General features: G+C 34.1%; 5 protein-coding genes across 6 annotated transcripts; 2 read left to right on the plus strand and 3 right to left on the minus strand.

Moving 5' to 3' along the window:
* The first annotated feature begins 1,060 nt into the window (after positions 1 to 1,060).
* Positions 1,061 to 3,881, plus strand: LOC108564142. The gene is made up of 7 exons (XM_017923079.1): positions 1,061 to 1,249; positions 1,309 to 1,583; positions 1,638 to 2,587; positions 2,652 to 2,964; positions 3,067 to 3,273; positions 3,343 to 3,482; positions 3,854 to 3,881. Exons 1-7 carry the CDS (start codon positions 1,138 to 1,140, stop codon positions 3,879 to 3,881), a joined length of 2,025 nt encoding a protein of 674 aa, XP_017778568.1. The 5' UTR covers positions 1,061 to 1,137.
* A 541-nt stretch (positions 3,882 to 4,422) lies between these two features.
* Positions 4,423 to 9,151, minus strand: LOC108564159 (protein transport protein Sec24A). 2 transcript variants are annotated; one of them, XM_017923094.1, is made up of 2 exons: positions 9,011 to 9,151; positions 4,423 to 7,985 (listed from the first exon to the last, which is right to left on the minus strand). In XM_017923094.1, exon 2 carries the CDS (start codon positions 7,973 to 7,975, stop codon positions 4,619 to 4,621), a length of 3,357 nt encoding a protein of 1,118 aa, XP_017778583.1. In that variant the 5' UTR covers positions 7,976 to 7,985; positions 9,011 to 9,151; the 3' UTR covers positions 4,423 to 4,618. The 2 variants fall into 2 exon arrangements, with proteins under 2 accessions (XP_017778583.1, XP_017778584.1); XM_017923095.1 differs by having other exon boundaries at positions 9,105 to 9,146.
* Positions 9,152 to 11,050: 1,899 nt separating this feature from the next.
* On the plus strand, positions 11,051 to 12,448 carry LOC108564161 (serine/threonine-protein phosphatase PP1-gamma catalytic subunit B-like). Its single transcript, XM_017923100.1, has 5 exons — positions 11,051 to 11,140; positions 11,197 to 11,322; positions 11,379 to 11,609; positions 11,665 to 12,128; positions 12,193 to 12,448. The coding sequence occupies exons 1-5, from the start codon at positions 11,098 to 11,100 to the stop codon at positions 12,232 to 12,234; spliced, it is 906 nt and encodes a 301-aa protein (XP_017778589.1). The 5' UTR covers positions 11,051 to 11,097; the 3' UTR covers positions 12,235 to 12,448.
* On the minus strand, positions 12,273 to 16,261 carry LOC108564143. Its single transcript, XM_017923080.1, has 17 exons — positions 16,173 to 16,261; positions 16,039 to 16,115; positions 15,919 to 15,986; positions 15,675 to 15,861; positions 15,373 to 15,618; positions 15,171 to 15,320; positions 14,976 to 15,113; positions 14,826 to 14,923; positions 14,539 to 14,773; positions 14,353 to 14,473; positions 13,977 to 14,285; positions 13,794 to 13,908; positions 13,190 to 13,734; positions 12,853 to 13,139; positions 12,698 to 12,795; positions 12,513 to 12,643; positions 12,273 to 12,454 (listed from the first exon to the last, which is right to left on the minus strand). Exons 2-17 carry the CDS (start codon positions 16,111 to 16,113, stop codon positions 12,273 to 12,275), a joined length of 2,985 nt encoding a protein of 994 aa, XP_017778569.1. The 5' UTR covers positions 16,114 to 16,115; positions 16,173 to 16,261.
* A 392-nt stretch (positions 16,262 to 16,653) lies between these two features.
* Positions 16,654 to 21,456, minus strand: LOC108564157 (probable cation-transporting ATPase 13A3). The gene is made up of 13 exons (XM_017923093.1): positions 21,322 to 21,456; positions 20,813 to 21,269; positions 20,547 to 20,751; positions 20,281 to 20,494; positions 19,911 to 20,224; positions 19,670 to 19,858; positions 19,396 to 19,605; positions 19,211 to 19,330; positions 18,591 to 19,160; positions 18,331 to 18,525; positions 17,554 to 17,760; positions 16,941 to 17,501; positions 16,654 to 16,883 (listed from the first exon to the last, which is right to left on the minus strand). The coding sequence occupies exons 1-13, from the start codon at positions 21,368 to 21,370 to the stop codon at positions 16,713 to 16,715; spliced, it is 3,462 nt and encodes a 1,153-aa protein (XP_017778582.1). The 5' UTR covers positions 21,371 to 21,456; the 3' UTR covers positions 16,654 to 16,712.
* Between the last annotated feature and the right edge of the window lie 42 nt (positions 21,457 to 21,498).

The raw sequence follows: 21,498 nt of genomic DNA on the forward strand, positions 1-21,498 counted from the left end.
AATAATATTTATAAAAACTGCTAAACATATACCGTTAAATATATAATAAAAATGAAACGCATTTATATAATCATGACCAAAATATTATTTGTCAGAGATAAATCTTTCACTATTGTGTTAATAATTACATATTTAAATATGATATTTGCTATGGTTAACATATTTTTGGAAAATAAACTAAATGATGGTGAATGAGGAATTATTTATGTAAAAAGTAAAACAAAATTTAATACTCTGAAATGAAATATTTGACATTTGATTATTTACTTATAAAATTTCCTTTTTTTCTAGGTATGCAGTGAAATCGGCCAATTTATTTCGATTTTTAAATACTACACACAATAATCATACAAAAACACAGAAACATGGAATATTTATAATAGTTACACAAACTACGTTGTTGTTGTATTATCTTAGTATATTTACAATTTATTCTTAAGTAAATTTTATCACGATTGATATTAAATCGATAAATTTTCCGGATACCTATAAACATTTTACAGTAGTAATTATATATTCTAAATGTAAAAAACTTTAAATTAAGAACTTTTTATAATTATAAATATGGTAAATATCCACCAGGAAAGTTTATCCATTTAATGTCATCCGCGATCAGATAATGAAGTACTTGCTACTGAAAAATGTTAATATGTTTATTCGGTTTTTTATCGATAATAAATATCTAAAGTTTTCCTTAAGCATGTAATTGATTTGAATGTTTTACTGATATTGATGTTAAATTCTTAAATTCTTTTTATATTTGTTCTTATTAGTAAATACAGAAAAATATGGTATTTATTTGAAAAGTTCTTAATTTTATCAGATTAACTTTTCTGGCAACAGATATTAATGATTTTAATAAGTTTTTTATGTATCTAAATATATTTATATAAAATTCATGATTAAAGTTATACTAGATTTCACTTTTTTTTAAATTACAATTATGTGTATGTGTCTGTATAAATATGTATAATCGAGTATCGATGTATTAGGTAACAACACAACCTAAAACATCAAAATATATAATAAAATCAAAGACACATGATAGGGGTGTCATAAGTTTAATAATCGGACTTGGGATACTTTTCAATTTTTAGTGTATGCATTTAGGACCCAAATTAAATTTCGATTTTAAATATGGCGGCAGCGGCGATGGCAGAACAGAAGATACCGGAGGTGTACGGTGCGGAGACTTGGTACCGTGAATTAGGATATTACATAACATCACGCAAAGAGCAGTATGAACGAGGTGATGAATATCTTAAGAAAAAATAAATAAAAATGTAAAGTATAATAAAAGTCTTTTAGCTTGTCGATATTTTGATCAGGCAGTGGAAAAGGCTCCGATGGACAAAAGAGCGTTGATTGGACGATCGATAACTCGAGCAAAATCCGTCCAGTATGAAGGGGCGATGGAAGATATCAATAAAGCACTCGATATCGAGGAAGGGAATTTAGTAGCCGAAGCTTTAAAGTCTCTCTACACATATTTGATATGTAATTTCGAAGATGGTCTTGTGGAAAATCTTCGCTGTCTGCCGATACGTAAAAAGCCGGACAATTTTGCTATGGGCGTTATGCATGTATTTCCGCAACATTTAATCCAATATAGTTGTAGACATAAATATTGATTGCAGTGCAATGAAGCTATAGAAAACTGTCTAGGGCAGAGGGCTGGAAGACCGCTGAGGGATCACTTTAAAATCATAAGAAAGTTGGCTTGGAAGAAAGCCAAGGAATCGCAGAAACCGTTCGAACTGCGCACAAAACGCAAAAAGAAGAAAAAGAAGAAGAAGAAGAAAGAGACCGAAGAAAAACATATGGAAGCTTTGGTCCCATTGAAAAAGAAACGAGGTCTTCTGAATGTTTCAGACTTGGAGTTGAAAATTTTTGACAGCCTTTACAGTTTAAAAGAAGAAATGGACATAATTCCGCCCGGTCCGAAGTTTCCTTACAGACCTCTACAGGATTACACATCGAACATTGAGAATTACATGGCTTCCAAATATTTAGAATCCATGTACTTGGACAAGATTTTTTTGAAGAATCTGAAAGACGATCCGGGAGTAAAGAACCCAAACAAATCGAGTACTCGCAAAATAATTTTGATTGCTAAGCACGGATTCAAAACGCTATCCTATAAACAGGAATTGCTGCGAATTCGAAGGCCTTTCTACTTTATAAAATTCCAGGAGACTACACTTCTATCGGCCACTTTATTGGCGCGTCAGATTAAAGAAGACGAACGGGTACGGAAAGCGGTCATTTTGGAGGCAAATGCCTTATTGAGCAAAATCGAATCTTGCATAGAGAACAAGCAAACCAGGGATGCGTTGGAAACTGCGGAAAAGTTAAAATTGTTATGCGAAACGAAAGAGAAACGGTATTTCCCGAATCGTCAGGAGTTTGTGATGAACATATATCAGCTAGTATGTAGAGCACACTTGGAACTGAAACGCTTAAATAAGAATCAATGCGAAGGAGACCAGGAGAAGAGAATTTTCAACATGCTTGGCTATCCGTTGAGTAAACAAGTTTCTAAGGACTCAGTTTTGAGGGAATGCAAACGAGATTTTATTGATTGGAAGTATGGATTAATATTGAAGTATGTCTTTTTGAATAATAAATGATAATGTATTGTATTTTAACAGCAAGCAAATTAGCATTGCCGAAAATCGAGTACGGAATGCGAGAGACGCTCAAGAGTTGGCATGGCTGTATCACGATCTGTCCAGGTATTATACGGAGATTAGACAGTACGAATTGGGGAGAGTGTATGCAAGGAAATGTATCGCAGAGGCTAAAGAATGTGGCGAAAAAACTTGGTTCATCAATGCGACTTTGTTAATTGTTCGCATCAATATGCAATTGAGAAATAAAACGGATGCAAAGCAGGAACTGAATCAGGCTATCGACATTGCCACTGAAATGGAAAACGAAAATTTGTTGGAATATTTACATAAGGTTAATTTTATATTTCATTGAAAAACAAGTTTTGATTTGCATTTATGCTATCTGAACCGAGATTTTACTATTTCAATACTTTAAGTATTATAATATTTTTAGACGATGGATGTGGTTGAGAAATTCTCCTTCGACGATACAAGTTCAAAGGTTTACGAGAAACGCGAGAAGCAAATAGTCGATATGATGGCCGGTGCTAATTTGAAGGGTGAAGTCGAGCATCTCTTCAGGCAAATGGCCGCAATGCCTGTGTCCCGCAGGATGTCGGTGATGCCGGGCGTCAGATTCGACGATTCCAAGAATAAGAAAGTGAGTTATACGTTATTTTTAATGATTAATGTTACAGAGATATCATTTAATATTTACGTTATTATGCAGGTAAGTGGTGCCGTGCGGATGTCTATAATGCCTACAAGCAAATCGAAAGAAGATGAATTCAAACCAAAATCAGCAATGAAAAAGAAAAAAATTATGAAGAAGACGGACGAGTCGGGAGCAGAATTTATCAAATTGATACAGTTTTATTTAGATTAAAAATGAAATAACAATAAAAAAAATCTTTTCAAGTATCATTAAGTTTAAAATATAAAAAATGCATTTAGTTGAAAATATGTATTAATTAAATAAAGTCAAAATTTATGTAATTATAATAATACTGATTTTGGACTTACCATATTTTTTATATTATAATTTTTTACCCTAATTTTTTCAAAATTTCAATGAATTAACCTTATGTAAATATAATAATTTTTCTTTTTCGGTTATTGTTTTGTTCGTCTATTGCATATTTGGTTCTGTAGTATTCATACTAGATCATGTTTAATAGTTCATAATCAGCTACTGTTAACTATTAATACTCGATGATTCATATTTAAAGTTTACGTTTTAGACACATAAATGGTGGACAATTATTGTAGTAGCATCACATATGAAACAGAATAAAACAATTTCATAAGTAAACATCTGCATTCTATATAATACTTAGGTATACTTTATGTGTGTAATTTGTGTGTGTGTGTGTTTTTTTTCATATTTATATCAATATATTGATTCAATTCGACTGATGTTTGGGTATATAAATAATCAAATATACTAAAAATTGATTTATTTGTTGGAAGGTGATTAAAATTTGAAAATGAAAACACAAAGGATAATATACATATATTTCTAATTAAAACAGACGAAAAATTGGATAAATACTTAAATAATATTTTTATATAAATATATATAATACCTAACCAAAGGAGAAGAAACAAGATGAAATAAATTCTGATTAATGACTTATAATGTTTCTACACATATTTCAAAAATACAATAATTATTGATGTTTTCCTTTTCTGATCATATAAACAAACAATGGTAGTAATAATATTATTAATAACATATTTACAATTCAATGTAAATATTTCAATGAAAAAAAAAAAAAGATTATATAATATTCATTTTTTTTTTCACTGGGTATGGCAAAGAAATTCTCTCCAATGAATAATATAATAAAGTTTTTCTTTCTTCTATACACACTCATGCGATAAATAAAAATATTATTGCAAATAATTATTGCATCTAAGTAAATGCTATAAATAACGTATAAGAGAATATATAACGAGAATATTGAGCAATAATATTTTCATTATCGAATCTATTCATCATAGTCCTACTTCACTTGGGTTTTCAGATGTTGCAAGAACTCGTGGTACGAAAGGGCAGTCTCTATTCTGTCTTCTAGTAATTTTTCAAAGAACATGTTTCTGTTCGGACTGCTATCGCGCATTATTTGCAGCGTCGCGTTCATCGGTTTCTCGTCGTTCAAATAGTTTATTAACAAATGTAGTCGTTGATTGTGCTCATTGTCGAGCGATGGGAGCTCGTACATTTCATCACTTATGGAATTGTAGTCGGATACGCCAAGTACGTGGTTAAGGAACATGGACGAGACTGCGGAGCACACAATAATAACCATATGGGTGCCCATGTCCATCAGGTAAGCCCCATTCGAATCGATGTTCCTCGCCGACAGTTGCAGGATTGGAGGCATCGGAACTAGTTCCTTATCTTCATTTTCAATTACATTCTGATCATGTAAATTATGGACCGGGTACAGATCTGGGTAAATTTGTTGGATAAGATTGGGAAGCGGACTAGTCTTCATGTCGCACATGGCTTTCACTCTATCATCCAAGCGTGTAGACACTCCAGACCTGAATGCAATGCTCTTCAACAGCGCAGAAATATAAAGAGGCAATAACCTCAAGCAATTTGGGACCATAAGACCACTGGTCGCGCCCATATTCTGCGATGCTTTGTAACTGGTCAATATGTCGATAGCCACATTTATGAACGCTTCTCTCGCATCCGATAGATTTGACTGCACCGATCTATCTACAGCCATTTTGCTCAACAAACCAATTATACATTGCTGATCTGCAGAATTTATAATTTCCGTCAAGTTATTTACCACGGGCAAGCACATTGTATGTACGCGAATCCTCCTTTCACCTTTACTGGAGGTGTACAGTAGAGCTGCCTGAAAGCATATACTCTTCACGTCTGACAGACTCTCCTCAATTGACACCTGCATACCGAAGCCAGCATCCGGATTTATGTTAGGTAATGAGAGTAAATCAGTTGATCGCACAAAGAAATTACCATGAAAAGTATGTATAGTCAAACCTCTGGAGCAACGTATTCGCATCACTGCTTCAAAACCAATTTTTCTAGTCAAATATCTCCTCAAACATTTTTCAAACGACTCGTTTTGCGACTGCCGACTCGCCTTGAATAATGGAAAATGATACATGCAACCTCCACTGAATTTGCAGATTCCTGAAATTGTAGCAATATCCACGTACTGAGAATTGGCGAAGAATATATCGACAGCAATCTGCTGGCCGCTGCATTCTAACGCCAATCGCTTGTAGAAATCATTGGCGGGATTCAGGTGCTGTACATCTGACCCTGCTCTTTGGCTAGGATCCTCTCTGGAGATCAAAGCCCCAGGTCCTATTGTCGGCAAAGTCGCTTGGAAAACGGTGACTCTGCCTCCGGTACTAGCCATCATTTTATAGGAGGCCTGAAGTGCTGCTCCGAGGGCAGATCCTGTCTCAAACGAATTATTATATCTATTTGGTAATTGGGCGAGCAAGTCAGTTACTAATTCCATGCAGTCTTGTAAATTCACCAACAAATTATCGGGGCATGGTAGAAACACGTCATCAATATCCAGGACTGTCATCTCGTGCGGTTGACTCAAGCCGTCAGCAAAAGAGAAAAAGTGCAACGCTGTGTCGTATGCAATAAAACCAACTTGAGTTCGCGTATCTCCTGGTAGATTGTTCAGCTCGGACTGCAACACCGAACAGACGGTATGCAGATACCCACTCTCGATAGCTGCTCTCGAAATATCCAGCAAAAATAAATAGATAGCGGCCTGCGGAGGCCTCAGCATGTATTCAGAGGGTGCAATGTATTCTATCGTGCTCGTCTTCACCTCGGGCCGCCTCGATGGATCGCCGTACGTTTTTGTCACAGGATCGTATTGAAATTCCTCAGGCAATTCGTTGATTCTATAGCACAAGTTACATTTCCACTTCTTACTATCTATGAAATATACATATGGATTAATATAAGTCCTACACGATCTGCAGCGAACTATCGTATTGCATTGGATTACAGGCAAGTGATTTAAATCTTTGAAAGGATGAATCAAAACTCCCAATGGTAGACGCGACTTTTGCAGCAACGAATTATTCTCCGGTATTTTCGTCATCGTGCAGCGAAAAATATCTGGCTTACAGTTAGCATGATCCAGCAGCTCGTTTCCCAAAGTTATTCTTGGAACTTCCACTTTCGTTTTAGGCAAAATGTTTGGTGTCTGCAACAGATCGAAATTTTCAACACCCCACAACTTGTTAAACCCAGATTGAACAACGTTCTGCGACGATTGCTGGTAAAAATTTTGCTGCAATTTCTGCTGTTGTTGTTGTTGAAGGGGAATGGTCTGCTGTGTATATTGTTGCTGCTGATGGCTCTGGTTATATTGAGGTTGAGTCGGATATCGGTTTGAGTGTAGATTCGCCCGAATGGGAATATCTTGCGCTGGAGTGGAATTCTGGTGCACTGAATTCGAAGTCACGTTCGGAAGTTGATCACTCGCTTGTAATTGGTTAGTATACTGCTGAGGAGTAGGATATCTCTGTTGCTGCTGCTGGTGATGTTGTTGCTGATGCATATTTGGATACTGTTGCATACTATTTGGCATCCTCATCTGGGTAGGCATTCTCGTCGCCGGAGACTGCACTGGAACCGATGGTTGTAGGTTGAAATTAGGCATCCTATTTGGTTGATTCATCAATGGTCTTTGAGTCATGTGATTTTGCGGTACCGCGTGCTGAGGACTGGATGTTGAAGTTGGAACAGGTCCGTTGTTGTATGCCATGAGTCGTGGTTGCGATAAGGTCTGTTGCAAGGGGGGTCGTGGAGGCGGCGCTACCGCGTTGCTCGGCAAAGAATTTTGGTGTGGAAGCTGAGTCCCGCCGAAGTTCGATGGCACATTGAACCTTTGACTAGTCTGCCCCAAATTAGAAACAGAGTTTCCGTTCAGTGCGACATTCGAAAAGTGACTCGTCGCCGAGTGATTAAATCCAATTGGGGATAAGACGCCGCCTTGACTCTGCTGACTCTTGTTCCGGTCAATGGCCGGCTGCGACTGGTTATCCTTTACTTGCTCATTGGGCGTTGATGTACTAAACATTTTCGGACTCGTCCGCGGCGTCAATTGATTGTTTATTTGCAGATTCGAATAGTTTTGACTCAGCTGGTTTATCGTCTTCGACGTCGGCGGCAATTGGTTCGCCGGTATAGGCCTGTGAGGTGCCATTGGACCTTGCGTCATGTACGGGTACCTCACGGTTGGCGACGAATCTCGGGAAGAATGCGACGAATCGATTCCATTCATGTGGGGAGGCATCCCGTTCGGCATATTATTCTGATTCATCATGTTTGACTGAGACATTATGGACTCGCTAAAAGCAAATAAACACATTAATAGAAATCCAATACCTTAATCACTACAATCATATGTATATGACACCACACTGTAATACTATAAAAGACATGTATATCAACAATATTATGAATATTCTTATTCTAATATTACTATCAAATATCTTGTTGAATTTATTTGAATTATAATAATAATATTTATATAAAAATAAAACGTGTATTCAGCATAGGTCTTTCTGCCAATTTTAATGTTATTACACTAATATAATGAGATCAACAGTTTGCTTTTATTTTGAAACATAAAAAATCTTATTATATCACTAATAAAACTTGACATTGGCCTAAAATTTAAAAACATATTTAAACAATTGATTATTACAGTTGAGAATTAGTATTTATTATTAAGAAATGTTTGAAAATTGAATATATACCATATGGTGATATTTAATAAAAACAAATTATAAAAATTGATAAAACTTTAATTTTAATGGACTACATTTTAGTAGGAATCATACTATGATGTATTTCTAAATAAAAAATATTATCTTATCTTATTAGAAATAAGCTTAACAATGAATGATCTAAATTTCAATACATACTAGTAAACTAGATGTGTTATCATGTTGGCTCCTTCTTTAAGCACTCAATCTTCGAAACTGATTCAAATTATGCTACTTGTACGTATTGAATATTGTTATTTTATTAATACTTAATACACAGACATGTGCAGTATAATGATGTCAAGGTTAATCACTTAATAAAACCCTCAAATATGTATCATCAATTATTGATAAACCACCCCTATATTCAGCCAAGACTACTGCATTTATTTACACATCCAAAAAATAGCTTAACACAAGACCAGTATTCTCAACTAGTAAAAATGTAATTAAATGTTTCATATGCAATTAAACCAGTCAATTATTAAATACAAATTAAAAAGGAAACCTTTGAACTTTGTTAAAATAAATAATATTAAGAATAAATACATATTTTCTCTACAACATAATAATATTGAAGTGTGATAATTTCAAACAATGCTTACCTCGACGTTAATAAATTATATCCCTTGATTAAACGTTAGTACATATTAAAGAACTATTGAAAATTATATTTTCTAAATAAAAGGCATTAATTACTTGTCACTGTGAGCTGTCAATCTTACGTGGCTACTAAAGCAGCGCCACCTGTGCGAATCAGGTTAGCCAATCCTACAAAAAATATTTCTTCGTTAAAGAAAATAATTCACATTGATTTACGTTTATTCTCATCAAATACTTGATTTTGCAATAAAAGCGATGCTTAGCGGCGTCAGAATGCTGATAAAGGAGGCAAAGTTCTTGCTTTAGAAATACATTTTTCGAAGAAGAAGAAGAAGTACTTGCACTGAAAATGCAAATACATAATAGAGAGAAAATGTACTAAAATAAAGCAATTTCTTTGGAAATTAAAATTCTATCGCTTGATACACATTTAAATTTATATTTATTTATATTTAGTGAAATAAAATCTTACAAAAGAAAATTTCAAAACAAATTAAATTGATAATTGGCAAAATAAAATGAAGAATTAACACACATTTTGTTTATACATAAATGATCTTTTCCCTTTATACAATCAAGTCTATTTTTGTGCGGTTTATTTTTTTCCTCGATTAGTTTCAAATAGTCTAAGATATTGGCGGAAACCGTACTATGCGAGGTTGTTGTGTACAACCATTAGAAATACATACCGACGGGAGCAATGACCTACTTAATCGAAGAGGGTTTTTTTCAATACTGAATTTTACCAAATTTTCCCCAAAACTTACTAATTCAACTAACATACAACAAAACCTTGATATATATTTTTTTATTTTGAAAAAGGAAACGATCTTGTACGGCCTTGGCCAAGAATGGATTGTTGTGTCCAACCATTATTATTGTAATTGTTATTATTAGTATAGTGTATTAACGAACTAGAGACATCCAAGGCGTCTCTTAGTCGCATTATTATATAAACATAAGTATAAAGGAATCTATACCGTGATTCCAGTTCGATACACTTTAATATAAACAAAGGGGACCAAGCGTAAACATAACCATCGATACTCCTATACATTTATACCGAATTCAAGTCCTTATTACAAACACATAAAGATCGTTACATGTACAATCGTAATCGATCATCTTATTCATATAAACAAAACCACCAAGGCCGATTCCCGTGGGAACGCTTAGTCATCAATATAATCAAGCCCTACTCCCGATCACAACTCCCAATTAATAAGAATTAGCTTTGTAAGTAGAATAAGTATTTCGAATTAATCTTAGTCAATCTGTCGATTAAACTACATTGTCTTGGAAAGGACCCGAAGAGTACCAATTGTAATAAACTTGCTTTAAACCAATTGAATTATTTAATTCCCAACAACTGAGACTCCACAACGACTACACCAAACGATATTCCGCTGTGTCCAGAATTCCATCCCTGGGACACGACAGGATGACATACACTGTAAATAGCCGGAGGCACCAAATTTTTATACAATAAAGAAAAATCTAAAAATCAAATCAATCACCTACTTAATTATAATACCTTTTTATATATGAATAAATACAGGTTATCATCATCAGATGCTGAGTGGACAAATCTCATCGAAACGAATCGCATTCCCTTGGGAAACACCTTGGGATTATTCGGGACTGAATTTTCCGTGGTTCGGGTTAACCGCGGAGGCAATCGCAAGCCCAACAACCGAAATAACGTCAATCAAATTCCCGACGTTTGAAATCCCGACTGTATCGAAATCCCGACGTTCGAAATCCCGACTGTATCGAAATCCCGACAACCATAATCCTGACTGTATCAACATCCCGACAATATCGAAAATGTTTTTAATATATATTTATTTGTATATATTGTATTTTACATACTTTTGCAACATTTAAGCAGTTGTAAGCAGGCGCAATTGGTATAACTATTATCAAAAGAAAAATTAAATAAAATCGTTCGATAACTTATCGTTTCAATCATACAAAGGCGATAAGATTACTACGTATTTTAATATTGTTTGATGGCCTAGAATCATTTACGAATTTACTTCGAGTGTGTATATTTAGTGATAGTTAAAAATCCTTTTTTGATGCGAAAATGTCATTAAATGTAGATAATTTGATAAATCAACTGTTGCAAGGTGGGTTTGTATAGGAACGTAGTTCATTTATGATATTTTTTAAATATTTTTTTTAGTGAAAGGAACAAACAAGAAAGTGAAACTGGATGAAAATGATATGAGATTATTGTGTCTGAAAGTGCGGGAAATCCTTATGTCCCAGCCTAATTTGCTTGAATTGGAGACACCGATCGTAATAGCCGGTCAGTAGTGCTTGGTAAATCATCAAACTGTTTTAATAATATGTAGGAGATTTCAGGCGATATCCACGGCCAATTTCACGACCTGTTAAAAATATTCGAGGGCGGCGGCTATCCCCCACACGTTAACTATCTGTTCTTAGGCGATTACGTGGACAGAGGTAAAAACTCGCTGGAAACTATTTCTCTGCTGTTTGCCTACAAAGTCAAGTATCCAGAGAACTTTTTCCTTCTGCGAGGCAACCATGAGTGCGGAGCCATATGCAAAATCTACGGTTTCTACGACGAATGTACACGCACTGATTTTGTTAGAAGAGACTTTATATAATGAAGTTTATTTTGAAGGTAAAAGAAGATACGGCACAAAGCTCTTCAAAACATTCACAGACGTTTTTGATTGTTTACCATTCGCCGCCGTAATCGATGACAAAGTTTTCTGTTGTCACGGTGGTTTAAGTCCAGATCTAAAACACTTGGCACAAATAAATCAGATCAAAAGACCTTTACCGGATCCTTTGAACGGCTTGGCTTGCGATCTTCTCTGGTCCGATCCTACGAAATCGGTGAATGGGTGGGCTGAGAACGATCGTGGTGTCTCTTACCTGTTCGGAATCGACGTACTCGAGAATTTCTTAAAGAAGCACGATTTTGATCTCATGTGCAGAGGCCATCAAGTCGTAGAAGATGGCTACGAGTTTTTCGGCAATCGCAAACTCATAACAATATTCTCGGCTCCGAATTATTGCGGCGAATTTGATAACGCTGCAGCCTTAATGACAATTGACGAGAATCTCTGCTGCTCCTTTAAGGTAAACCAATTTAAAGTAAATACTTCGAAAGCGTATGCTTAAGAAAAAAAAAACAAAATTACAGATTCTAACGCCCAGGAGTGGAGTGGGAAATATATTGAAATAATTGTATATTAACGTTTCACATTTAATAATTAAAACAGATCAATTAAAATTTGAATCTAAAATATCCTCACGATATACATCCGCATATCTGGGAAACTGCAAGACATCTACGGTTTCCACGGTTCGCTTCCTTTTAACCCTGTTGTAAATGACACCGAAGATCGCCAGGATTACCATTCCGAAAACGGATGTCGCAATCACGGCCAACGATATTTTGTCGCCTATGAATAACATTAATAGTCTTAAATAATAAATCAAAGCCATTTTCAGTTATCTCACCATTATCTAAAGCAGAAACAGCTTTAAGTATTAGCTCTGGCGATTTTGCCGTCGTCCGGATGTCAAATTCGTGTCTCAAGGTTGATCTCGCTTCAACAATTTCATCATTTTTATCCTCTATTGTTTTTAATCTGATACAAATAAACATTTATATTATAAAAGAGATGCAATTACTTTTTCCTTGCCTGTAATAACCAAGATTGCGGCAATCGCAAAAATGCTCTTTTCCATTAAAGTGGATATGACTACAGTTTTCCCACATGTGATTTGTATAAACGGAACACTGGAAAATTATTATATTAAATTTTCGATTATTAAAACAATTTGATTAACAACATACAATTTGTTTCGGTTGCGAGCTCAACATAATAACTGCATTCTGTAGAGGGACGTTTCCAATGTAATTGTAAATGTTAACCAGATACACGATTCCTTTTTTATTTAAATAATCATTAAATATACCTTTTCCTACACAAAACTTCTGACCGTATACTTCTGAGAACCAGTTCTGGTTGAAAGTTATCCTCATGAAGTTTTTGGAAACATTGTTCTCTTTCGGAACGGCTACGTAGTTTTTAAAGTAATTCCTGGTCAGCTTTTCCATTATAAAAGTAAATGTTTTTAATTCTAAAATATATTTTTTTTATAATTAAATAATAATTTGCATTCAGTCTCACCAATATTGATCTTTTGTCCTTTATATACAAAGGCACAAAGTTGAGCCGAAAACTTTTCAATATTATTCAATAGATTATTTTTCTCATTGGATATAATCGAATTATCTTTGGAATTTGTTATAACTAACTCGGACACTTCCAAGTATTCTTTAAAATTTTCAAAGTCTATGTCTTTCGTGATCGAATTGCTTGATAATCTCAGGTTGTACGATTCATAGTCAGTCACGATTTTAGCGTGCATTTCGTCGGCCAGTTTACCACGCAACTTAACAAGGCTAAGCAATACGTTTTCAGGTAATTTGACGATTCTGGAGAAATCTTTTACTTCTTTAATTAGCGTATTTCCAATCGACTTCTCCAGATTTTCTTTCTCAATGAGCAAATTAATTTCCGCATCTATCGAATCCGTGGTAAATGACTCTATATCCTTAACCAATAAGTCATTGTCAAAAGATTTAATTGTTGTCAAGTAATTTGTAGCCGATATGAAAGCATCTTTGTAATCGCCGTCAGATAAAGATTGTGAGAAACCTGATTTAAATTTGCTTTAAATTACATGAATATGTTAATGATTAAAATTATTATATTAATAATGTTTTATTACGTCAGGTCTGCTTCCGCAATGATATCCGGTTTCCTTACTTGAATTATAGGTCCATCTATCACGGAACAAGTTTTACGAGAATTGCATGCTTTTAAAATACTATGTATTCCAGTTTCTACAAATTAATGCAATATATATTTCATGTTGATTATTAAAAATATATATTTGTGCGTCAATATTTACCTGAAAATGGTAAAAACGTTTCAGCATCGACGCCTCCAACAGTATGGAAATAATAACTGAAATTGTTTAGATGGTATCCGAATGACAAAAATAAATTAGGTTGTTCGGTTTTAGCTGAAAACTTGAACATTGTTTTCAAGGCTTCACCGGTATCTGGTTGAACAGTAAAAGATTTCACCTTAGGAAGCCAATCAGTGGTTATCTCGAATTCAGCTTGAACCAAATCAAACTCATTGGCGATCGAAGTAGGACAACTAACATTTAATCTAAACAAATAGCTTGCGTTTTCTTTCAAACCCTCCCAACTGTCTGAACATTTAAAGAAATATTATGATTATATACAAGAATGAAAGATCGAAAAAAGAACGTTGCAAACCTGTTTTTGGAGGAATAATTAATGAATATTCTTTATCGATTGTATCGTTGCTAAATTCAACCAATTCATCAAGAAATGCGTCATCTTTGACTGTCACATTTATCACACCTTCGAAGTCGGGCTTATAAAAATAATACAATTCAATTATTTGTTTTAATTTTCTTTTCGCCACAATCAAATACTGACCATTGCCTCCAAATCTAGTGATTCATATGTATCTTCTGTTAGAGATTCCCAGCTTACTAAGCAACCAGTTATTAACTTAGAAATTTTCGCAACAATTTCAAGGACTTCTGTAGGATTTATTATATCCTTAATTTCGTTAAGCTCCAACGTTCTATTTACATCGTCAGAAATTATAACTCGACAAGTCTCATTTTTCTCCGAATTTTCATTAGAAACATGAATAGTTAAATCGTATCTACGATAAGTAATTAAAAGGTTCTTCTATATTAGAATTATTTGAAATATACCTTCCGGGTTCTAAAAAACCATCGTCAAGTTCCATAACTGCAGTGTTTACTTCGAAATAATTGCATGGCTCGTCGTTATAATTGCAAAACCATTCTAACTGGAATGAAAAGAAACGTTTTAAAATGAATTGTAATCATAACTTGAATTACGTTAAATGTAGGCTTTTTGTGATCCAGGTCGTTTACAAATGCAATGAGTTTTATGGACTCGTCAGTGCCAATTAGTAAACTTTTTGTGTTCAACTTGAGCATTAACCCTTGACTCAATACACGAACAATGTGGTTAGCCTGGAATTCATGTTTTTTTTTTTATATTAGTATCAATCCTTTAACTGGAATGCTTACATTTAATAAATTATTATTTGACACTAAAGTACAATTTATTATGTACTCTCCAGGTGCTTGAAACGTGTATGCTTCGAGCCTTAAAGTATTCCCAGTGAATAATATTTTTTTTAACGAATTTCCAGACTTATCCAGCAATTCCCATTGAATCTACAATCGTATAAAATAATACACGTGTTTGGTATAGTTGAGGTCTTATTACGGAATATTCTATTAAATCTTCAGTTGCGCATAGTACTACTTCTGCCCTTATCGAATATTCTGCATCTGCAAACGTTTCGTTTAAGCCTACCAGTCTTATAATACCGAATATTTTGGATTGTATAGATTGTTCTACATTCGTATTTTCAGTCTCGGTTTCATTCATTGGTAAAATAAATTCTTTATTACTTAGATACGACCCATTATATATAGTTAAATTTAAAGTATATTCCACACCGGACATCATCTGCAATAATAATAAGCGTATGTTTTTAATATTATAAATAGTAACACGAATATTACCATTTCATTATCTATTACTATGTGAGGATTTGCGGTGTCCACTTTATAATTGCTAAGGAACTTTTGCAATTTCCGTGCACCCTCCCACGCCATAATGTTGCATCTTTGCACATTCTTGCATTGCACTTTGCGTTTAGGCTTCACGTACCAAATAAAATTGTAGTTTTGCGAGTCAGAATTAATCAATCTGTAATGGATATCGATATATTTAAATTGATTTAATTTTATAGTTGTAGTCCGAAACCTTAAAGTTGTAGTACTTGTATTTATAAGTTTGGGCGTGCTTTCAGTCGTCATGTTTGTACAAATATCCTACGAGAAAATCAAATTTGCTCATGTATTTGAGAAAAATTGTAATAATTACCTGTCCAAGAATATACATTTGAATTATAAAAAAATAATTGAGACTAAAATTGGTGAGCAGATGAAACGACCCCATTTCTGTAGCAAAAAAACATTCAGTATTTTATTATAAACAGAACAGAATGTTCTACTTACATAGTCACCCTGTCCTCGACAAAAAAATAATCATTAATGTAATATGTATGCAACGTCTGTTTGTAACTATTTCTGTTGCTATATCGACAATGGCTGTACACAATAAATTTTGAAATAATTCGAATGAAATGAATGTATATGCATTTAAACATATTTACATTTCCTGTTTTCATTCCATTATTACCAACTAATCCTGACAATTTCATATTACATAGAGATATATTACAAAATATATGAATGTAATGATTGCATTGAAATTGAGAATAATTGGAATTGCAAATAGCGTTGCTCAACGTTCCGGATTTATATTCCCATTTGGCATATTGTAAAGTGACAACAAAAAAAAGGTCACCCTATTTTGTTAAATACGTTTGAACATACATAATTACTTATATTTCGATTTTCCATTTTATATCAGTGATGTCATGAAAAAAAAACAAGTATTGAAAATGAAAAACATAAATTGCTAAATTGAGTAAATTTATTTATAAAAATACTGGTTACAATATTGACTTGATTAATTATACAATAAAATTCGTGTCATCTTTCGTCGTTCATCGTGATATTTATGTAACTAGTTTCATTTTCAAAACGGAACCAACTGCTGAAATCGGCTTCCTGTGCCAACTTTTTATAATGATTCTTTGGTTGGGTCTTTCTTTGGATGCAATGGACGACTTTCTTTAGCCATTTACTTTCGGCTATACCGAACTAAAAATGTAACAAGAGATAATAGTAAATAATAACAATACTAATTGAATATCTTACCTCTATGAACATAGCAATGCACAAATGCGCTAAAGGAAACAACATTAACGTATCTTTAAAGGTTCTCTGTAAACTTGACTGGTTTAAAGGCAGATAAATTATTTCGAAGAAATTTGCCACAAATTTGGCTGGATAAATCCCCAGGTATGTCGTAAAAGATATTAACGTCAACGAACAAAACAAAAGCCAAAAGTTGTTAATCAACACTTCCCTATATGGTTTGCCTTTGGAGTACATCAATGCTAGAACTACATATTGGTAGCAGGACACCGTGAAAAGCACTGTGTTCTCCCAACAAAGTACGATCTCGTCTTTTTCTTGTTGGTTGGGTTTGTACCATTCTTGTACTGTTAAATAATAAAATGCTAGATATTGTGTCAGTGCGCAGGCTACAATCTGAAAAACTAACGGGATCAAATTTGAACCGGCAATCAGAGAACCCATTGGCCTTTTGGCAACAAGGCGATTCGATGGGCCCTGCCTTCCAATTGTCACAGCTAAACTGGTTGTTATAATCAAATCTATAAACAGAAATTGTTGATCCCCCAAAATAGAATTGTTCTAAAAAAATATATATTTATTATTATTGCCTGAAAGTAAACTTGTTTAGTACCTTATATAAAATAATGATAGTAAAGAATTGAATTAAACTATAAAGTGCCATATATTTGAAGACAGCAAAACTTGTAACTAAAGCACATCGACCTTCGAGTATCAAATGAATCAAACAAGAAATATTATCGATAGAAGATGTGAATGGAGCTGCAACACTGGCTTCAGCTTGAGACAGGGAAATACCAATATGCGCTGCTTTTAGTGCCTGAAAAAAAAAACATATTAATATAATCATCTAGAATAATGTATACATATAATACGTGAAGTAAAAAGTTCTGAGCGTTTTACGTTACATTGTTTTAGTGAGCCATATCTCACGATGCATACGTTGCATCTTATCATTCTAAACTGCGACTTAAAGGAGACATAACTTTAAAAAAAGTTATTTGATAGTTTTGTGTTTAGTGAATCCAGTTGTATGTTAGAGCATTCCAAAATGGAGACAAAAAAAGAGAAAATTCGATACACTCTTCTGTACCACTACGACCAAGGGAAAAATCGGAGCAGGCGGCCAAAAAAATAAAAAGTGTTATTTATGGACCCAATACAAAATGCAACAACAAAGCGTTGTTCCAACGTTCTGGTAATATAGACATTTATGGCAGGCCAATCATCAAAAATGTTGATATAATAATGGAAATCGTGGAGTTGGACCGGCACTTATTCCATTGCCCAGGAACTGAAGATTACTCAGCTGGTCTCACGAATAAGCTCGATATATGGGACAAAACGCTCAGAACTTTTTACTTCAACCAATATATCATAATATAATTACTCCACAATCATTTGCACCGTCGCCGACCATTGAAACAATATAATCCAAACTCTGAAGTGCACTTATCAATTGTGTTTTCTGGTCCGGTTGAAATCTTGCAAAGACTGTAGTTCGCAAAAGAAGTTTAGGCAATATATCAGGATAATGAGTTCTCAGTGTGCTCCAAACTTCTCCATCCAGTGCAAAGTGGTAATGCTATAATGTAAAACAGAAATTATGTGTCTTGACAAAAGTAGTTCTAACAGTGAAAGCGTACATACGTCTTCATCGAAACTAATAACATGATTCGAACTATTTGTATTACCAATGCGTTCTAGCGATATAATGGGAATGCCTTCTCCTTGTTGAACTTGCAGCAGGATCACATTATCATTAATTTTAACCATACCGCATTCCCGAGCAACGCATATCGCCGTCATCACATTGTCCCCAGTTATCATCACGGTTCGCACGTTGGCTGCTTGGAGTGTTTGAATAACAGGTGTGGTTTCTGGTTTCAGAGTGTTCTGCATGACGATGAAACCAAGAAAGTTCAGATCGCATTCTATCGTTTCCCTGTTGACTTTCTGAGCCTGCTTCCACTTGAATTTGTTCGGTAACTGTTTGTACGCCACTGCTATGACACGGAATCCTTGTGCGGTGAATTGAGCCAATTGGCAGTTAAAATCTGGGGGTACGGTTTCTTCTTTACACATGGTTTTTACTTTCTCGGGAGCGCCTTTAGTAAATATCAACATGTTCGGCGAGCCCAGTACACGACAAATTACAGACATTCTCTGCAATGTCGACGAAAATTGAAATTGTCGGATAATACCAATTTCGTAAGGTATCTAAAACGAAATGTTATAAAGTGATATGAGTAAATTTTAAATAAACTTACTTCCATGTCTCCACCAAGGTTGTTCAACTTCGAATGACTAATATACTTTTGAATAGGTTTAACTATTGTTGGAGCCAGCATGTCATAATTAGTTTCCTCGTTTCCTGGCTCTTCTAGTTCCTAAGATATGAGAATCGTGTTAATTATAAGTATTGTTACAAAATTTTTCAAAACGTATTTATTACCCATTTTGTGTTCTCAAACATGTTTAGATCCAAAGGATCTCCGTTCAGTCTACCATCGATTCTCGTTAAGGAATGGCAAGTAGCCATAGCTTGTATAAAGGGACTATTATTGTCTAACATTAGAACATCGGTGGTCGCATCGTCGAACCTTTTATTGTAACACGCAAGTATCGAGTATAGTTCTAAGCCATCGTGTGTTAATGTACCGGTCTGAAATATGTTGATTTAAAAGCAATTAAGTATAAGTCTATTCCATTTGTCGTTAATAACTTACCTTATCAAAACAAGCTAATTTTAATTTACCAGAAATATTAATTCTTGATGGACTTATGCAAAAAATGCCTAACTTCTTAAGCCTATGTTGGCTGTAAACAATACCGACCGTCATGGCAGCAGGTAAAGCCGGAGGAACAACAATGGTGATTATATCTAAAGCTCTTATAATTGCTTCCCTTAAATCGGCCTAAAATTTTCTGATCATCATTATGTATAGTTATCTTAATAAAATACTTTACATTTCTTTGTATGTAGACATACAGGCAGTAAACCATTCCAAACGAAGCGATGAAGAATAGACAGAAAACGAATTTCAGACTGTCCTTGTAAAATTTAAAATCCACGGGACTTGGAAACATTATGCTTTTCACTAAAGAGCCTTTCGTAGTATCAAATCCGGTTTTGACAACTCTTGCTAGTATATGCTCTTCTCCATAAAATCTGCCTTGCACAACACAAGTTCCTGAATATAGTGTATGCGCTTTATGAGTATTAATGTTATAAACATCACTGCTTGCATTTGGCGGTGTTTTCAATACCGGGACACATTCCCCTGCAAAATATTCAAATATTTAATGTAATCAATGGATTACTAAAAGATATGCTCACCAGTAAGCACGCTTTCATTGACAATGCAATTCCCCGTTAATAGAACAGCGTCGCAAGGCATGATGCAGCCCGATCTTGGAATTACCAAAAGTTCACCAGGTACCAAGTTCTTACTGTCAATTGAAGTTGGCGTATTTGAAATCAATTGGCGCCGTAATATTTCCACTTGGCTGCTGTTTGATGTTTGAACCAAATTATGAAGAGCCAAACTTTGCTAAAAAAAAATATTAATACAATTAAATGATATGTTAATTTTAAATGAATACCTTGCGATTTTGCAGAAGGGCAGTGACAATTGAAAATATTGTAAGAACAAGAACACATCCAGCATATATCATATAATCATCAAAAAACCATAGGATCACAGAAAATGCTTGAAATATATAAAATGGATGGAAGACTTCTTCGATGAATAGTCTATAATAGGATTTAACTTGTACTTCAATTGTATTAAATCCATACAATTTTAATCTACAGTAATAACAAATTATGATTTCTGAAAATTCTGTTTAAATTTAAATATACAACTTACAGTTTAGCCTGTTCATTTTCTAAAAGTCCATGGGAGTATTCCAAAATCTCTTCTAAAGTCATTTTGGGCATAAATTCTTCTAGAATTACAAAACAACCTTTCTCTAGGTGCCAAATGTATTTGCTGAACTGATAATTAAAAATTTTCAAATCTGCAACACCCTTATCTGGTAAATCTGTACTCTCAACAATAACATCAACCCATTTATAATTGCCAAAATTGTCATTAATTAATATAATGTCTGCATATATCAGTGGGCTTTTTTTGTATACAATCTTCTTGTATGCTGGAAACCATGTGAGCATTGCATATGGAATTCCTACCAGAAAGACATTAAGAACATAGTATAGCAATGCACATTGTTGGTCTTTTTTAAAGCCGACTATAATGAAAGATGCATTATCCTGAGCAGGATTTCGCAAATATTGGTATGTCGACTCCCCAATTGGTTCATATTCTAAAAAGTTTCCATTGTTAAGTAAATAGTTTAAAGAATTAGTTTTGCTTACCTGAGTTCCTATTATAACTGGACATATTTAAAATTTGTGTCATAAGCATATGAGATACATTGATTGTGTAATGAAATTATTCCTTATGCACAGCAAAAGAAAATTATCTATCAAAATATTTAGAACTTCATCAAAAACAAACTAATTGAAGGCTGTTAAGCACATTGTGGAGACAAA

This window comes from Nicrophorus vespilloides, unplaced genomic scaffold (assembly GCF_001412225.1).
Source record: "Nicrophorus vespilloides isolate i.1.1-1 unplaced genomic scaffold, Nicve_v1.0, whole genome shotgun sequence".
In the NCBI taxonomy this organism is placed as follows: domain Eukaryota; kingdom Metazoa; phylum Arthropoda; class Insecta; order Coleoptera; family Silphidae; genus Nicrophorus; species Nicrophorus vespilloides.

What these genes read in the sequence shown, in the direction of transcription:
- LOC108564161 (XM_017923100.1), top strand. Translation starts at nt 11,098, where the DNA reads ATGTCATTAAATGTAGATAATTTGATAAATCAACTGTTGCAAG. An exon ending in CTACGGTTTCTACGACGAAT is followed by an intron (nt 11,610 to 11,664) that starts GTACACGCACTG and finishes TTTATTTTGAAG; the next exon opens with GTAAAAGAAGATACGGCACA. An exon ending in ATCTCTGCTGCTCCTTTAAG is followed by an intron (nt 12,129 to 12,192) that starts GTAAACCAATTT and finishes ACAAAATTACAG; the next exon opens with ATTCTAACGCCCAGGAGTGG.
- LOC108564143 (XM_017923080.1), bottom strand. Translation starts at nt 16,113, where the DNA reads ATGGGGTCGTTTCATCTGCTCACCAATTTTAGTCTCAATTATTTTTTT. An exon ending in GGTTTTTTAGAACCCGGAAG is followed by an intron (nt 14,774 to 14,825) that starts GTATATTTCAAA and finishes TACTTATCGTAG; the next exon opens with ATACGATTTAACTATTCATG. An exon ending in CACTAGATTTGGAGGCAATG is followed by an intron (nt 14,474 to 14,538) that starts GTCAGTATTTGA and finishes TATTTTTATAAG; the next exon opens with CCCGACTTCGAAGGTGTGAT.
- LOC108564142 (XM_017923079.1), top strand. Translation starts at nt 1,138, where the DNA reads ATGGCGGCAGCGGCGATGGCAGAACAGAAGATACCGGAGGTGTACGGT. An exon ending in CAAAGAGCAGTATGAACGAG is followed by an intron (nt 1,250 to 1,308) that starts GTGATGAATATC and finishes AAAGTCTTTTAG; the next exon opens with CTTGTCGATATTTTGATCAG. An exon ending in TGTTGGAATATTTACATAAG is followed by an intron (nt 2,965 to 3,066) that starts GTTAATTTTATA and finishes TAATATTTTTAG; the next exon opens with ACGATGGATGTGGTTGAGAA.
- LOC108564159 (XM_017923094.1), bottom strand. Translation starts at nt 7,975, where the DNA reads ATGTCTCAGTCAAACATGATGAATCAGAATAATATGCCGAACGGGATG.
- LOC108564157 (XM_017923093.1), bottom strand. Translation starts at nt 21,370, where the DNA reads ATGCTTATGACACAAATTTTAAATATGTCCAGTTATAATAGGAACTCA. An exon ending in AATTAGCTTGTTTTGATAAG is followed by an intron (nt 19,606 to 19,669) that starts GTAAGTTATTAA and finishes AACATATTTCAG; the next exon opens with ACCGGTACATTAACACACGA. An exon ending in CTATCATTATTTTATATAAG is followed by an intron (nt 17,502 to 17,553) that starts GTACTAAACAAG and finishes ATATTTTTTTAG; the next exon opens with AACAATTCTATTTTGGGGGA.